This window comes from Peromyscus maniculatus, chromosome 19 (assembly GCF_049852395.1).
Source record: "Peromyscus maniculatus bairdii isolate BWxNUB_F1_BW_parent chromosome 19, HU_Pman_BW_mat_3.1, whole genome shotgun sequence".
Classification (NCBI taxonomy): domain Eukaryota; kingdom Metazoa; phylum Chordata; class Mammalia; order Rodentia; family Cricetidae; genus Peromyscus; species Peromyscus maniculatus.
Window position 1 is genome coordinate 72,138,080 of NC_134870.1, and position 17,983 is coordinate 72,156,062.

Sequence of the window (17,983 nt, forward strand, 5' to 3'; positions counted from 1 at the left end):
TCCTGGCCCGAATCCCTCCATAATCTTGTATATTTGTGTGTATTTGGAGAGCTATAAAATTCTACTGTTGGGATTGAGGAGGGTGGGATTTACAAAGCACACGCTGGTAAGGGCAGCTCCTGGCATCAAGCCGCCATCCTCAAAGCCCAGCTGGCCCAGTCCCCAGCACAGGTTGGGGACAGGTAGCTTCAGAGTTGTTCCGCAGACATACAAGTCTGTTGCTTCCTTAGACCCAGCATCCTGGACTTCTGAGACTCACCATCCATCCACAGGTCAAAGACTCTGAGTATAATAACCTGCCACCTTCTCCCACATCACCCTCTGCTCCCCCTTTTTTTGTTTTTCTCCTTGGGCAGGTCCCATGAGCTTGTGGGAAAGCTTACTTCAAATATCCTCGAGGCAGCACCCTGGCAGGGTGGACACGTGCACATCAGTTTAGGTGAGGGCAGTTTCTCTTGTACTGTAAGTCAGTCTGTAAACCTCTCAGCAAGGGACACAAGGGTTTTGGCATTCAAGTCCTGGGCACAGAACACTGTTTGAGAGACACTTAAGGTCAGTAACACTACGGCGATCTCATGTCTCCTTGGTCTGTGAGGGGAAGAGAGACGGAGCAGAAGAGCAGGTGGAGAGGGAAGACACAGGCTGCCCCAACCAGGGCACAAGCACGCTCTTGCTAAAGCAACTTGTCCAATCACAAGCGAGCATGTGGGTGGCAGCGCCTCACCCGAGTCTCTCTCTGAGTGAAAGTATTTGGCATAAGCACAAGTTCCTTCCCCACCTAGACTGGATGAGCATTTTTGAAGTGTTTTGTTTACAATGCTGGGAAACACTACCAAATATCCACTCGTTTCTTTCAGGAAGGGAAGACACGCTTCTTCCTGTGTTTAGATGATGCAGGGCCAGCAAGATCCACTCTGTGAGGCACTTGTCACAGATCCCCACATTCACATGCAATACAGAAGAAAGCAGAGTGACCCCCTAATCATTCTCACACAGACTGTCCAGCAAAAAAAAAAAAAAAAGGAAAAAAGAAAAAAAATACTGCTTTATTGGATCCATTTTCTAACTACAAAGATAGCGGACACAAATATCAAACGCTTGCTTTCATTTGACAGTCTACTAAGAATGGTCCATGCAGCTCCATGATGCTAATAAACACGGGTACATACTAGATGCAGGCGGGAGGCAGCCTACAGGCGGCCAGGAGCTATGTGTGTACAAGGCGGCGCACGTCAGCTCTTCACAGTCGTGTGAAAACATCCAATATGGCTTTCAGACATTTGTTTCTTTCTGTGAGTTGGAGAAAGGTAAGACACCATTGTACAGAACAAACATTTTGAAGATGCATCTTCCTGTGAGAGAGCTTTACTTGTCATGACTCTGTCTGTGACTGACTTACAACTTCCACCCACAGGTGCAATTCAGGCATGTTCCATAAGGGGGCATTAACTCCTAAGGCACAATCATTAAACATGTTTTAATTAAACCGTGCTTTTTGGTTATAAGAAATAATAGGTCACTGCTAGTAACTGTAATAAGCGGCTAATTACACAAAGCCGACACCAGCCTATCTGTTACCAGTAACTAACCTGAAAACACACTATCCACAGACTGCATATAGAAACATTGTTTTTGGTAATTGTTTTCTTAGATGAAGCAGAGAGCTATAAGGCTTCTGTGAAATAATAATCTTATAATTGAACAAATATATTACACTCCTTTTTTGTAATGGTTATTTACAACCACTTTCAGACTTGGCCATTTGGTAGCCTGTGGGCATTTGAGCACAGCTCTACTGCGGTCTAGAGTCCTCAGTAACTACATGAGATAAGAAAACGCCACCTGCCTGTTCGGGGGTCACAGACCCTGATGGAAGGTGCTGGAAAATCGGGTCTGGACTTTGAGGTGCATTCTCAAGGTGGACACTCATTATTGCTAACATGGAAGCCCCGCTGGACATGGACTGGTCATCGCCATCTCCGTTCTTGAATATCTATACATAAATATATGCCTATATGTACATGCATGCAAACACAAGGTACTGTCCTGTAGCAGGCAGGCTCTGTTCTGTCCAGGACCCTGTCTTGTGCTGTTCAACTTCCTTTCACTATGTTTGAAGCCAGATTAAGAACAAAAAAATCTCAGCATGCTATTATTAACAAACTTATGGTTTTAGTCACACGGAGGAGGGAGCTGATTATGAAAGAGCCGAGATGACAATTGGAAGACCTCTAAAATGCACTGGATAAGGCAGGCAAATCGTGTAGGACAGCCAGGAAAGTTAGAAATAAGTAGGAAGCCATAGCTTACCAGAATCCTATCAATTAATACAAAGGATAAAGGCTCCTAACAAAGTGTTTTTGCTTTTTGTTTTTGTTTTTGCTTTTGTTTTTAAATAGCTTTGGCTCCTACAAATACTCTCATGGTAGAAAATTCAATGCTTGCTTCCACAATGCCCTGGTGTGGTGGTCGGATGAAATAAGGCACTTCCTGTGTTTGAATCCAGTGGGCAGGAGGGTCAGCCTTGGCCTCAGTCTGCCACACAGGCCCTTCTTTCCTGGGCCAGCATCTGTCCCTGGCCTCACTGGCCAGCCCTTCTCTTCCCTTGAGATGACTTTTCTCTCAAGAGTCACCATGGCCTCCTCTTCTACTCCATCCTTGTTAGAGAGCTACTTCTTCAGACACAAGCTCCTAGCATTCAGTAAGTTGGGATTTCTGAGTGGTACCAGATGTGGGTTCAGTTTATTTCATCAAAGTCTCGCTTGCTGAAGCCCAGTTCTCTGCACTGAGCCAACTCCACACAGCTCCTGCCAGCTCCAACGCGCTGAGTTAGGAGTGGGGGTTCGTGCTGGAGAGGTCGTTGCGTATGATTTCATTTACTGCAAGGAAACCAGAGGAGAGAGTATTAGGGAAATGGTACCTTACTGCCAACCTCCAAGTTAATAGCAGGAGATGCCAACCACCACATTTCCAACGGGTTATATTCAGTCTGCGACGCTTAGATGCCCCAGAATACCTTCCTCAGGGCAGGAGTCAACTCCAGGATGTTCCCCAAGTTTGTAAAACAAAACGTTGACACACCACAACACCCCCCACCTGGAGTGCGCTCAGTGGCTGGGACGGAAGGTGGTGGGATCTACCATGGTCATGAAGCTCCCTTTGTTTGGGATACTTCACTTGTTTTTCTGAAGAGGGTCAAGTCACAGTGGCCCCCACAAGCCAGTGATGGCCACTCTCAGTGTGTGATTTTTGGCAGATGGACAGGAAATGAGAGAAGGTAGGGAAGGCCCCCGCCAGCAAAGAGCACAACATCCCTCCCTCCCCACCCTGCCTCTCTCTGCCCAACCACCTGATCCACACCGAGATAGGAAATGTCACTGGGCAGCTGTCACCACGTCCCATTTTTCTAACAGAGTTTGAAGGCAGGGCACCCACGCTGACGTCAGGGAACCACCCAGGCTTCCCTTCGCCATGGGCTGGAACACCCGCCCTGCACCTAGATAAGGCCCCTAGAGCTCCCTAATGGAGGCCCCGGCCTGTCTGAGGACACTTCCTGGAGCCATCAGGGGGCGTGTGCTCCATCACCCCTCCCTTCCCCAAACTGCCTTTCAACACCCCTTCCCCAGCAATAGTTTTAAGAATAACAATAATAAAACGCAACTGGGGGGAACCAGGAATTGTGTCATGGGAGCTGATAGCAGAAGGAAGCCCGGAGACAAACAGGGCTCAGGCTCGTCCAACAGGGGGTGCCTGGCAAGAGACTTACAAGAGCGAGGCTTCCTACACCAGGGCCACAGCTGCTCCTGGGCTCCCCTGCCTAGGGGAGTTCCTCAAGCTGTTCCCTCAAGAGTCACACTTTCAAAGGTGAACCATGGCTGCTTCCTGGCCAGCTTCATTGGTGGTGGTGATGGCGGGGCCACTCCTGGGCCCCTTTGTGCAGATCCAGGAGTGATCCTTGACCAGCACACTACGGAGAGGGCTCGGTCTTTAGTGTGGAAAATACCAGAAGGCAGGCAGGCTCCCTCTGGCCCTGTGACTTCACAGCCACTAATGAGGAATAACAAGGCCCAGGTGCTCACAGGCTGGTCTGGGACCAGCAATCAGGACTCAACTTGTCCCTGGAGTGCGCCCTGGTAGCTCCTTAGCTACCAACATTTTCCATGATGTTTCCTGGGGTGTGGGGGTGGGGCCGCTGCACAGCCCTGAGGAGCAGTCGGGAAGCAGGGACCCCAGGAGGACCGAGGGCCGTCTGCTCTGGGCAGTGCAAGCCACAGTCACGTGCCCCTCCTGAATCCCTTCTGAGTCCACAAGGCTTTTCTCATGGCTCTCTTGCCAACCTCTTTGGGCTGAGCTTTACGTTTGGCGCCTCAGCAGGGGTACCCCGGGACAAGAGGCATTTCATTCACCTTTGCCTGTCACTTGTGTGGAACTCCTGGAAGAGGCGCACCTGTCTACTTTATACTCTAGTTCATCGGCGTCCTGTCGAAGAACAACCGACAAAAGAAGACCACAATTTCATTTCTTCCTTCCTTCCTTTTTTTTTTTTTTAAAGGTGGAAAAAGACGTGCCTGAAATTAGGATGTCTCGGGGCCAAGTGAGAAGGGCTCAGACACTTGATGAAGCACAGAGCTTTGTGCGAGGGTTTCTGTGCGGGGGTGGAGACAAGCCACAGGTCCCTCCACCGTGCCACACCCATCTCTGTTCCGGTGACAGACAGCTGTGCCTGACTGCCAGGGTGTCTCAGTTGTCTCACACTGTCTCCAAGCCTTGCTGCATGCCTTAGGGCTCAGGGTGCAGAGTTAAGAGGAACGCTCCACCTGGGGCTCTGGATTGGAGACCCTCTCCGAGTGGCAGGTGGCCATTCGGGGCTGGGGAAGATGCCTGCGGGGTATGAAACCCCAGGACTGGGACGATGAGCCACCACTTAGAGGCAGACGCAATTCCTTGGGTTCCAAACACATTTTAACTGGGCTCCATACAAGAACTGGGGCACCAAACCGAATTACGCTAAGAGAACCAGCGCTCCATTGTTCATTCAAATCATAGCATAGATTGATTAACAGACCAATCATTCCACTAGCGGTGTTTAATAGTGAAAGGAGGCATCAAGAATCATGTTGAGGAGAACAAGAGAAGCCCAGTGAGAAATGAGAGATCTAAGGAGTAATAATGATGAGGAGAGCAAGGACGGTGTGGGGGGTAATAATGAAGGATGGCAGGGGCCGGGGCCAAGGCTTAGTGAGTGACAGTGTTTACTGTTCAAGTAAAGTCGGCCTGAATGCAAATCCCCAGCATGCACGTCAAAAAGCCAGGTGTGGCTACGCACCTGGAACCCCAGCACCGTAGGGTCCAGAGGCAGGAGGAGGATCACCAGAGCTTGCTGACTGCCGGCCTTTCTCCAGGTTCAATGAGACCCCGTTTCAAGGGAGTGAGGTGGAGAGTGATAGAATGGGATACCCAAATCTTCCTCCAGCCTCCCTGTATGCCACAGGCATGCACTCACACATGTGTACATACACCACACACACACACACACACACACACACACACACACACACACAACTGAGGAGTGAAGCTGATAATGAAAGAAGGGAAGTCTGAGAAATACTACGAGATAAAAGGATTTAAGAGAGGAGCCTGAGGGATCCTAACAATGGAAGGAGGGAGGTTGGAGGAGTAATTGCGTGGCCTAAGGTAGAGTGATGATGGACCAGGAGAGGAATCCAGGTAATAACAAAAATGGGACCAAAAGATGATCTGAAGAGCAGCTGTGGCCCATGGGGGTTCTGAGGGATAAGGGTGATGGCATGGGTCAGAGACATCAAAAAGCAGCTGAGAATCTTCTAGCTACTCATGGGCCTGACAAGACCACAAAAAAAAGTTGCTTTAGAGGTAAAAGAGGAAGAAACATGAAATGTGGGCTTCCCCCTGCTGCCCACTGGGGCACCTGAGCCTCAAAGGGGGAGCCCTGCTGAGGGATGGGAAATTACTCAGTGGTCTTCAGCCACAGGGGTCCCCCGCTGGAGGCAGCAGTAGGTAGGCCACCAAATGTCTGGTCTGCTTTCTCAGTCTTGTTTGGGGTTGCCACCAGGAGCTCAGGAGAGCTCCAGGCCTGGCCCTGAGCACCTGTTGCCGTACACGACTTCAGGCGGCTGACCCGCCTCCCCGCTCCAACGCTCGTGGGCTGGAGGTGTCCCGTGTCCTGCCGTTGGTCAGGCTCACCATGTCCAGTTGGGATCATGAAGTTTCATGAGCACAAGCCATCCTCCTCTGTAAGAGCTTTCCCAAAGCTGCCCATGGGACTGAACGGGGCAGGCAGCAGCTGATGGACAGCAAAGATGGATGCCTGCTTTCTAGTGGAATTCCATGCAACTGTCCATACCGCTGGGACGGGCAGGACTGCAGTGGTGACCACCACCCACCCAGCTATTTATAAGACAGAGGGGTGCATTTCTTTAGGCATGTCTGCGATAGCGCCTGTGAAGTCACCTGTGCTCCCATTTTGCAGGTGGACAAGGGACACACCCGAGGTGGTGCAGTTGACAGATGGCTGACCAACACCTCGGTCACCCCCTCCTCCATTCTTTTCCTGCCACCACTTTCTCTTCCATGAGGTCACCACTCTGGGTCCCTGTCGGCCCACGTTTCCCTGGCTCTGCTGGTCCCTCTGGGGTGGCTTTCTCTCTGATACAGCTGTGGCGATGACACCCACGAGTTCCCACCGTGTCTTCTCTCCACCGATGATTTCCATCTTCTTATTCAGCTTTTCCACTGACAAGAAGGCCTCTCTTTATAGAGGTGTTTTGAACTGCAGGTGACATGTGACCCTCACGACTTGCCTGAAAGAGGAACCTCTGCTCACTTAGTCAGATGTCCCTTAACAGGATGTGGCAAACTGTTAGACCACAATTCAATTTAATAAGTAAGGAGGGTTTTTTCCCCTTATATTTGATTTTCTCTAAAATGCTCCTAAGGTGGAAACTATTGCTTTTTTTCTCTCTCTAAAGTATGTGTGTGGCACTTTGAATTGTTATAATAACCTGGGATGTGCCCACAGGCTGCGTGCGTCCCTACGAATCTCATCTACATACCCACACTCACACCCACTCCTGTGTGCATGCCTGGAATTGAGTGAAACAGAAAGTCAGCAATTTCTGTCTCAAGTACAAAAACTAAAGAGTTCAAAGTGTAGGCATAGAATTCCACCTGTGCTCACAGGACCTGGAAATCTTAACCAGGGTCTTTCCAGCTCTGCACAGAGCCTCCTTGGCTAGTCACTTACGAGTTGTGCAAATCACTAGCAAGGCAGAAAGTCCTCCCCAAGTGAGGCAGAAAGTCCTCCCCAAGTGAGGCAGAAAGTCCTCCCCAAGTGAGGCAGAAAGTGCTCCCCAAGTGAGGGAGAAAGTGCTCCCCAAGTGAGGCAGAAAGTCCTCCCCAAGTGAGATGGTCTCACTTGTACACAGCTGCTGTCTTCCTTTTTAGTGCCCTGCCAGAAAACTGGCGGGAGAATCTCAGGTGCCCATGAGAGTCAGAGCTCACATCTCTCTCTGGTCGCTTGTGGGTTTTGTGAAACTGCAGAGAGCATTGCAAAGCAGTGAGGGTTCGTGAGAGCATGCCTGTAGCCGATTCTCTCTTGTCCTCGGAAGGACAAAGCTTTGAGTCAAAGCCACCTGACATTGTTGACTGAGGGTCTTAAGTCAAACTTTAACAATTATTAATTGCTTAATAATGAACAATTATTTTGCCCACCATTTACACACCCTCTGTGGGGTTTAGGCTTCAGTTTGTATTTTGGGGGGTGCTTGCAGCAATCATGGTAGGGAATAAGGCAGATATTGAAGTAACCAGTTCTGCCAGGGAGAGACACCACAGAAGGCCACGTGGGGGATCGGTGGCTCTTGTTTTCCAGCTGCTGTGGTCTACGGTGCTGGGTCTGGGTCTGTGCATCACACATGCAGCGTGCAGAGTCCCACCCCGTCCTCTGCGTCTGCTGCCTGTGTTCCCACTGTGAAGTCCACAGGCTAGATGTGACTTTTAAGAACATACTTCACTGGGAAACTCATCAACAGCCTAGACTGGTCGCCCGGGACCTGGTGGGAAGGTGGCGGGGACAGAGGGATGCAGGCTTCGGAAATCCTTCCGCCAGTTCCCTCTTCTAAACTTACTCCCATGCCATCCCCGTTTTAACTTGCAAAGCTTCCCCCGGGCGCAGAGTTTCTGTCTCTGCAGGCAATGCTTGTATTTACTATTACTTTCTTTCCCTGCTGCCTGTTCAAATGAAACAAAGCCTTGGGCATCAACGCATGCCCCCGTTACCAGCTCATGACCAACACCGGGCTTCTGTGGGGCTGAAAGGCTGGCTTGTTTCCTTTTGTTTGTTTTAGTCATTTCTCCCGCACTGAAGTCTTTTTTAAAAGGTGAACAGACTGAGGTAAACAATCACAGAACCCCACAAGGCCCGAGCTGTCACTTGGTTTCTGGGACACTGAAAGAGCAAACAGCCCTAGGGTCAGTGTCTCTCCTGCTACGAGGCAGCCAGCCAGTGAACAAATACCCCTCAGAGATGCAGGTCGTCAGATCGGTCCTGGGGAAACCTGCTGGCACACCTTTCAGAAGCTGCGTTCGCTCCGCTGCAGTGTGGTGGTGGGCTTAGGTCTGGTGGGCGACTCTTGGATGTGAACAGTGGGGGATGAGACCAGGCAAGCTTGAAAAGAAGGCCCCAACCTCACGTGATCATCATTTCTCTGCTTCTGGCCTCATTTTAAAATCTGACCTCTTCCAATCCTGCCCTTCGAGGGCTCCACCCAGTCCACCTCACACAGCTGTACGACAGACCTAGACAAGTTGACTGTGTCTGTGATGGGACACTCTGCTGAGTGGCAGTGATGCATCTTTAAGGTGCAGCAGAAAGTAACTGTCCCAGAGGAAAGCCCAGGATCTGAAGTCTAGCTTGTCACCGAGATGCAGGATGTCCTGTGATCAGAATGGAGGCACAAAAGGACCCCCAGGAAGAAAGGGATGCCTGAAACCCATCATATACCCTGATGTCGTTTGCAGTGAGCACCATCCTATCTATCACGCATTTCCTGGGAGTATCTGCAGGCTAGGTGGGGCATCACTCAGACTTGCAAGTAACCCTCCGTGGGGAGGATCCAAGACTTTGCTTCAGAAAACCCACCTTGGGCCTGGGCAAGCTATGGTGAGAGGAGGTGTGGTAGGGATGGCAGCAGCAGGGCCCAGGGTCTCCCATTGTTTAGGTCCTTCACCCAGCTAATGGAAACACAAATGGCCCCGGGTGAAAAGTCTCAAATCGGGGCGAAGTCAGCCTGTGTCCACTGTGAGCACCTTGCCTTGCCTCCCTGCTCACTCACCCAACATCATCGAGTGCCCATCACACAGGGCGTGAACAGCTCGTGAGCCTCATCTCCTGTGGCTCCCAGGAGTCTGATGTCACTACGGGTCTTACTTTGACCTAGGGGTCAGGCCGGGCTGGTCCTCAGGTGGAGAGGGAAGGCAGGGACAGGTGGGAAGCAGCCCGTGGGTGTAGCCCTGTCTCACTCGGAAGCTCCCAGACAGTCATAGGAAGACTGGCCGCGGCTCCCTTAGGGAACATAAGCCTTCCCTGGGTTTCTACAGGGCAGAGCAATGGCACCCACCCGACCCTCATCCACATCCTCGGATCTGACGGTCACGGTCACGAGGGCGCTAGTGCTCTCTGGTGAACTTTCTAGTCACTGACTGTCTGTCAGAAGAAGGAGGAAAAGCCCCGGCGGTGTGTTGGAAGTCACAAGGTCTGAACCGAATGCAAAGCAGAGTCGGACCGCGCGGCTCAGCCAAACCCGTGCAGAGGGCTCAAAATGGCTGCTCAGGGGTCGCCCTGCAGCCTCACCTTGGGCTGGGGGACTTTATCCTCCAGATTCCCCGAAGGGTGCATGTGTGCCTTGGTTATCGGAGCAGACATCTGCTCTGGGTTTTCAGGTCAGTGCTGGTGTTAGCTTTGTAATGAGATCTGGGCAAAACGGGGGAAACGGCGGTTTGGCACGACCGAGCCCCCTCTACCTGGCCCCCACAAGCCCACACGGTCCGTTTGTCCCTCTTTCTTGGTGGGACTGTCTGAGGACGAGCAGTGACCCAAATACGTTAAGAGACCAGTTGAATACCACCGTGCTGGGGAGGGGGGCCACCCTCAGCCTGGGGAATGAGGAACCGGGAGAGACAGGTAAAACTTGTTTTTGATGATATTCAGATGCGATTTTCGTTCTTAGACACTAGATTCAGACTTAAAGGATTATAATTCTGGTTTATCAATTTCAGCCCACGTAATTGCATTACTTTCACATTCAAAACATTTACTAAGCATAGATAAGGGCCATATTTTTTAAAAACAAAACAAAACTGCTGTAGCATCTAAACACTTTCCTCTGATTGACACAGATACTGTTCACTTAGTGGCTCAGGCACCTTGCTCCTTCACCAGTGATGTTGGCTCCAACAAAGAAAGCAGCTGTACCTCCAGCCTCAGGAACCCGGGACACAAACCGGGACCCTAACCAAGGACCGCCTACAGGTGCGGAGCAACCCTTCATTTCTGGATAGAGGACTCTCCTCAGAGTGCTCTTCATCTCTTCCACAGAAGCAGGATGGGAAGTAAAGCCTGAACAATCCTTACAGAACCCCACAATGGACCATGGGGGGTCCCAGGGGCCCTCCCGCATGGGTAGACACACACATAAACAAGCACACGCCACAAAAGTAATGGCTACTCACTGACTCCATTTTCTCTGAGGGACAGAAAAAAATGCATGTTTTTTTTCCCCCAGACTTTAAGCCATTGAGAATGTTTTTATTTTTAAGAAAAGCCAAAATAACTTTTTGGGGGGTGAAACCAAACAGGAAGGGCATTCTCTCTCATTCCTATGACTAAAAGATAATTGCAAAAAAAAAAAAAAAAAAAAAAAGTATTCGTTAACCTTCCCAGAAAATGCACCTTTAGCTAAAACCTTTAGCTAAAGTTAGACCTGGGATCTAAGAGGATAGCGATTTAGGTAAGCAGAACTAGAAACACCTAAAGGTGAAGGCAATTCTTAAATAACTACTTCTGAGAAGTGCCTTGTGTGTGCCGCCTTGAACTTTTACAATATAATGATTCTCGGAACAAGAGAAGCCTGTAATGATGGTGGTTGAAACTCTTAGTATACACACATTTCCGTTGCCTTAACTTTCATTTCCAGGGGGTATGATGCATGTATTTGCCACTCTGTTCTCGGTGAGTTGTAGGGTGAAAAGCTCTCGCTGTTTCTACGTGCTGCGTATACAGACTCGGTTTTTACATGAAGTACTGCACTAGATAGGAGCTAGGGACACAAATGCCATCGGGATGAGGGGCCAGAGAGTAGGAAGTGGGAGGGAGAAAGGGATGTTTTTATCCCACCATCAGCATACCGGAGCCATCCAGGGTTGGCTCGGGTTTGTGCTCTTAGAATTTTTAGATTTCTTGAGAAGGCACAGCCTCCTACAGCAGTGGTTCTCAGCTCATAAGTTGAGACCCCTTCAGGGTTGCAGATCAGATATTTACATTACGATTCATAAGAGCAGTAGAAATACAGTTATGAAGTAGCAACACAATGATTTTATGGTTGGGGGGGTCACCACAACATGAGGAACTGTATTAAAGGGTCGAGGTATTAGGATGGGGATCTCCTTCACAAGTGTACCCTTTGATCAGCCATCATCCTGTGCCCAGCGGTCTGCATGCCCACAACTGCCCACTGACAGCGGCCCAGCCCTCCAGGGCCCAGGGCCGTGTCTGTGATCCAGGCAGAGGACACAGGTTTTCAGCATGTGTGTCATGACCACTTCCACTTGGAAAATGCACACTCTCAGCATGTCTGAATGTGGTCCATGCTTCTGGTTTTCTCAAAGATGCTTTGGGAAGCAGTGGAAACAGCGCGGCTTCTCAAGTTTCATTAAAAAGCAAGCACTCGTCTTACCTCAGCGGCCTGCGTCTATCTCAGCCTCCACTTATTTTTATCTTTTAATCATAACGAGCCACCGCCACGGGGCTTGCTATTTCTGGAGGGAGAGAGTGGGACAGCGGAGTGAGTGACAACAAGTCACAGTTTTAATAAAACATGACCCTCCACCTGGAGTGGGGCTGGTGCTGCCGGGCGCTGCCGCTACGCAGGACTGTCAGCCGTGAAGACGGAATGATTTTCCTACCGTAGGTAGCCTGCTTCCCTATTTAGCCTGAAAACTCCCGAGCACGCAGACAGCCGTGTGGAAACTCCAGCGGGGTTGGCCACGTGGCGGGAGATTCCACAGGCCTGGCCATCCAGTTGATGCAGGCTGGAGAATGTTTCCATATCATCTGCTCTGCTGTTTTATCTGTGCCAAACTCCATTCAGCAATTACTCACCAGGACCATTAAACCACCAACAAGTATTTTTTTTTTCTTTCCAGGGCTTTCCTTGTGTTGTTAGAAAATGTAAAACATATCTCCCCAAACTATGAAATTACCATTCAACAGAATTAACGGAATTGAGAAACGAAAACAAAAAGTTTAAGTGAAAATAAAAGCAATGGACCCGAAGGAGAGTGACCAGCATGAGTTCCCACTTTGTCGTTCTCGCACTGTTCTGGCTGGTTCCGCATGGGACCAGGGTCTCTGGGACAAAGACAATGGCAGCCCCTCCTTCCCTCAACACAGAGGAAGAAACAGGGATTCACATGTGGCTGTTTGACATACGACATGTGAGAAACTCAAGGAACCACATCAAGATGCAGAAGCCACCCTCCAGCAGCCTGGTTTCCACCTGGAGCTTGGGGAGACCCCGGCTGAGTGTCCCCAGCAGCAGCAGGTGTGAGTCACCAGGTGCTGCTCGTTCAGCAAAACAGACAGCTCAAAGCTGCCTGGCTCCTATGCTTCTGGGAGGTGGGACCTGCTTCATTTAACCTTGAACCAGAACCTCACATTACCTAAGAGGCATCCAGTAAGTCTGTCAGGTGTGACCATTGCATCTCGTGTAAGGAAACAGCCACTAATAAAAAGGTACAGAGAGAAAGAGGTCAGGATCTGGTGTTTGAACAACCCAGCAGCCTTGGCATTTGGCAGGGCAGACGAAGTGGGTGTGAACGTGAGGGAACCCGCCCTACTTGTCATATGCTTGTTGGGAACACTCACATTTGAAGACTAGCATCTCTCCGAGAAGGCCCTGGAGCACTAGGAAGATGTCAGGAGTGTGGGTGCCACACAAGCATGAGGACTTGAGTTCAGATCCCCAGAACCCACAGAAAAAGCCATGTGCTGGGGTGTGCGCTTGTAACCCCAGAGCTGAAGATGTGGAGTCAGAGACAGGATGCCTGGGGTCCACTGGCCAGCCAGATTAGCCCACTCAGAAAGTCCTAGGCCAGTGAGAGACTCTGTCTCAAGGACAAAGTGCTAGCTCCTGAGAAATGACACCAAAGATTGACTTCTGACACACCACACTACACACACACACACACACACACACACACACACACACACACACACACGAAACCCAGGGAGGAAGACTCCACGATGGTCCAGGTTCTAAAGCAGCACACACCTACCTCTCAATCTATCTTCTGATGTAACTGACCCCTGTCCCCAGGAGCAGTGAAGGCCATGTGGGCACCACGCCCACAACCTTCTAGGACCTGGCACCACCTTGACATCCCCAGCCTTCATGAGCCTCAGGTCCCCCACTCCTTCTGGAGCCCAGCTGGTCATAGTGAGCACAGCCTGAGGCTGGGGGACTAGGACTCCGTGTTCCTTCCATGCATCCTATGAGCCTGGGGGGAATCAGAACACTCACGGGCTCTGGCTGATACCTGTCACAGCAGCGTCCACAGAGGGGACCAGGAGAGCCTGAGGCCATGTCTTCTCCTGTGGCTCAGTAGGATGGCCTACACACGTTTCTCCTCTGCTGCTCTGCTGAAGACCAAGTATACATCCCTCAGGAAGTCACATTTTCCTCATCTTCAAAATGCCCCAAATATTGTCCAGATTCCAAGAAGCTATTATGAATTTGTTTTATTTTTCCTTTACTTTTATTTTATGTGTTTGAGTGTTTTGCCTGCATGTATGTCTCTGTACCACGTGCATGTAGTGCCTACAGAAGCCAGAAGAAGGTATCAGATCCCCTGGGACTGGTGTCACATACAGATGTGAGTGGCCATGTAGGTGTTGGGGATCCAGAGGAGCAGCTAATGCTCTTAACCACTGAGCCATCTTTCCGGCCCCATGAATTTGTTTCTTAAAAACTGAAATCATGATGCTAAAAGTGATATTATGGCTGAGGTTTTGGGATACTTAATGATCCTCGGGTATCCGGTAGCAGATGGTATTAGGGAAGGAGAGATGTCGTGAGTGGGAACGCAGAGAGAGCGGCTGAAGAGGCTGCATGCTCCCCCAGGGGTCTGAATCCTGTTACAGAGGCCAAGCTGAGCAGGGTGTTGCTCTCGACCCTCCTGTCCCACAGTTTCAGAGCCGGGCACACACACTGACGGTAGGTGGTTCCAGGCCCTGGGGAGTTCACCCGCTGAGCACGGGTCACCTCGGCAGCAGCTGGGCCTGATGGCTCCGAGTCTGTGGGAGTTGACATGGCTTGCCCGGACCTTCCTCAGGTACTGAAAAGGGAGTTCAAATGGCGCTCATGTAGCTCTCATCTTTGGTAAACAATATGGCTTTTACGGGACTGTTTTTTGGCTGTTACCGCTGTAACTCACGCCTCTTAGGCAAACAGCCCTGTGAAGCCATGCAGCCAAGAGGCACAGGATGGGTGGGCTCCTCTCGCGAGTCCACAGTAAGGGCCCTGAATTCATAGGAGGCTGCCGTTTAATTGGACTCGGTTGCCATCTGATTCCACGTTTACTGGGATGGAGAGTGTGACCCTCTTTCTCAAGTCTTCTCAGTGCCAGGAAAACAGGCACGCACCACTAAACTGTCTATTTGTTTTCATAAAGTAACTGGAGGAGGAGTCTCATTATTCTTATTACGTAGCACTGGGTAGACTGCAACTAGCTATGCAGACCAGGCTGGCCTTGAACTCACAGAGACCCATCTGCTGCTGCCTCCTAAGTGCTGGGATTAAAGTTGTGCACATTTTCTCCAGCCTGTGACTCTATCATCTTGCCATACATTTTGCCTCCCAGGGCCTTGGGTTCAATCTCAGCCGAAGTCCAGATGGCGGTGGTGGTACCCTGGCTTTGCCTTCTTACCTTCCCATTCACCCTGAGTGGCATCAGCCTTTGCTCTCTCCATTACTGACGTCTACATCCTCTTAACGCTAAGCTGTGGCTGGCCAGTCTGAAGATGTAGAAGTTCCTGACTGAGAGGATTTGCCATACCAAGAGGCCTGCCAGCTCCAGGCTCCCTGTCTGTTTCACCACTGGGTACAGTGGAGATGGTTCCTCTTCTCTGGCCGTGACTCTCACAGCCTGCCTCCTCTCCTTCACCCTGACTAGTGGGTCTGCTGACCCCATTGCAGCGTCCAGGGATACACCAAGCCAGCTCTTCTCCCTGAGATGAGTTAGGATACAATGCTTTGCCAGGGCATCCCTCCTACATCAACTCCCACCAAGGCTGTCCACTCCTGGGTCACAGTCAGGCATGTCAGAATAGAACTCTGAGCTCCCACAGCCCTGGCCAACTCTGCAGGCTGCCCTCTGCCTCCTGAATGCAGGACACTTCTCTCCATGTGGAACTTCCACTTGGAATCTTCCACCCAGGACACTCATGTCCACACTTCCTTATGTCCACTACCTTCCCGACCATCCACAAAAGGCTACTTAACCTATCCCCTCTGTTCTCACAGCTCCTGTGATAGGACACCTCAGGGATCTTGTGTGCCCCCTCCCCACCCAACTGAAGCCACTTTGAAGGCGAGTCTGACCTGCCATCCACTGCTGGCAAAGTGACCAGTCACAGACCCTGGTTCACTGTTCTGAGATCTGCACAGGAAACAGAGATTCCTAACGTGGAAATTAAGGAGAGGGAAGAGGGAGTCAGAAACATGCAGGCAAATGAGACGCTGTGATCTTGAGCATATATTGACCCTGGAGTGAAAAAAAAAAACCCAAGATTGAATTTTTGTATTGATTATCCAATTATTAATCTTTATGGAGGCTATTCCAACATTGCACATAATGAGCAATTCATCAAAGTATATTAGATGCCATGGAAGTTGCATTCAGTATAAAGGGCCATTAAGTTCTTTGTAATTGCACATTACTGGAGCTTTCCTCAGACCTAAATCAAATCAACAGGACTGGTGTGCACCTGCTCTAATTGACTTTGTGTGCTAACGCACGCCACTAGCGTGAGGCCTGACACCAGACCTCACTGCAGGACCCTGGCTCCCAAAGACCACGGGTCTCAAGGATCACCCCACACTCACCCGGAGCATGGTTTCCAGGGACCTAGGTGGGAGTGTGTAACACCTTAGCAGCCCGGCTGGGAGAGGGGCCGCTCCTCAGAGCTCCACCTTCATCACAAGCCCTACTCCCGTGCCAACAGAGAGTTGGGGTCTTCTGGGAAGCCCACCCACTCATCTAACATGCCTGTTTGGTTGCGATCTCAGATCCTTCGCATCCAAAGCAGGAGCCTGAACCTAATCCTGACTCGTGGGGACAATGAGCACTGTCCTCCCTGTCACCCATTGTTACGATTTCGGATGCTGAACTTCTCCTTGTTTAAAATATTCTCACCACATCCACCCAGTTTTCTGAGGGGTCAGAGATCCGATACTTTCATAGACCTGCAATGGTAGAGACAAAGAGGCTTAGGAATATTGTGTACGCACACACATGTGGACATGTGGACACACACACATGTGGAGGCCAGACGACAGTCTCAGTTGTCATTCCTGAATGCCATCAACTTATTTTGAGACAGAAACAAGACAGGAAAACTAGGCTGGCTGGCTAGTGAGCTCCGGGCATCTGTCTGTTTACCTCCCTAGTGCTGGAATTACAAGGATCTCTGTGAGCCTCGGTGTTATGTGGGCACTGGGGAATGGACTTGGAGCCTCTTGGTGAGCACTTGAATGGCTGATCTAGCTCCCAAGACTGGATTCTGGTTTTCTAACTGATAGGTAATAACTGCACCTGTCTGTGGGACACTCTGCACCGGGCTGGAGTGTGGGCACCACTGCAGGGGTGAAGTGTGGGCACCACTGCAGGGGTGAAGTGTGGGACACTCTGCACCAGGGCTGGAGTGTGGGCACCACTGCAGGGGTGAAGTGTGGGACACTCTGCACCAGGGCTGGAGTGTGGGCACCACTGCAGGGGTGAAGTGTGGGCACCACTGCAGGGGTGAAGTGTGGGACACTCTGCACTAGGGCTGGAGTGTGGGCACCACTGCAGGGGTGAAGTGTGAGACACTCTGCACCGGGCATGGAGTGTGGGCACCACTGCAGGGGTGAAGTGTGGGACACTCTGCACCGGGCATGGAGTGTGGGCACCACTGCAGGGGTGAAGTGTGGGCCACTCTGCACCAGGCACGGAGTGTGGGCACCACTGCAGGGGTGAAGTGTGGGCACCACTGCAGGGGTGAAGTGTGGGACACTCTGCACTAGGGCTGGAGTGTGGGCACCACTGCAGGGGTGAAGTGTGAGACACTCTGCACCGGGCATGGAGTGTGGGCACCACTGCAGGGGTGAAGTGTGGGACACTCTGCACCGGGCATGGAGTGTGGGCACCACTGCAGGGGTGAAGTGTGGGCACCACTGCAGGCATGGAGTATGGGCACCACTGCAGGGGTGAAGCCAGGGTTGCAGCAGACCATCCTACTTGCTTCCTTCCTTCAGGCTTGGAACTAGAGATGCAGTGAGGCTTCACAGTGCATCTGAGTGTCACACTGCCCTTGCTGCTCTGTGATCGATGTCTTGTCTGCATTTGTGGAATTTCTCCTGAAGGGTTGCTGACAGTGTCCAGTAGTTTTGGCATTAATTCCTTCTCTGCT

At 50.9% G+C, this 17,983-nt stretch overlaps 1 protein-coding gene and 1 long non-coding RNA gene across 5 annotated transcripts in view; one reads left to right on the forward strand and one right to left on the reverse strand.

Moving 5' to 3' along the window:
• Nucleotides 1–1,026: 1,026 nt before the first annotated feature.
• The window catches only part of Nfatc1 (nuclear factor of activated T cells 1), a 113,595-nt gene continuing 96,638 nt past the window's right edge, over nt 1,027–17,983 (reverse strand). For all 4 annotated transcript variants that reach the window (XM_006973876.4, XM_006973878.4, XM_006973877.4 and 1 more), the window contains exon 10: nt 1,027–2,879. In XM_006973876.4, coding sequence (XP_006973938.1) covers nt 2,830–2,879 — 50 coding nt within the window. In that variant the 3' untranslated portion in view covers nt 1,027–2,829. The remainder of the gene's footprint in view (nt 2,880–17,983) is intronic.
• LOC121823875 (uncharacterized) lies at nt 9,988–13,061 on the forward strand. The gene is made up of 2 exons (XR_013046201.1): nt 9,988–10,219; nt 12,460–13,061. It is a non-coding gene; the product is annotated as an uncharacterized LOC121823875 (long non-coding RNA).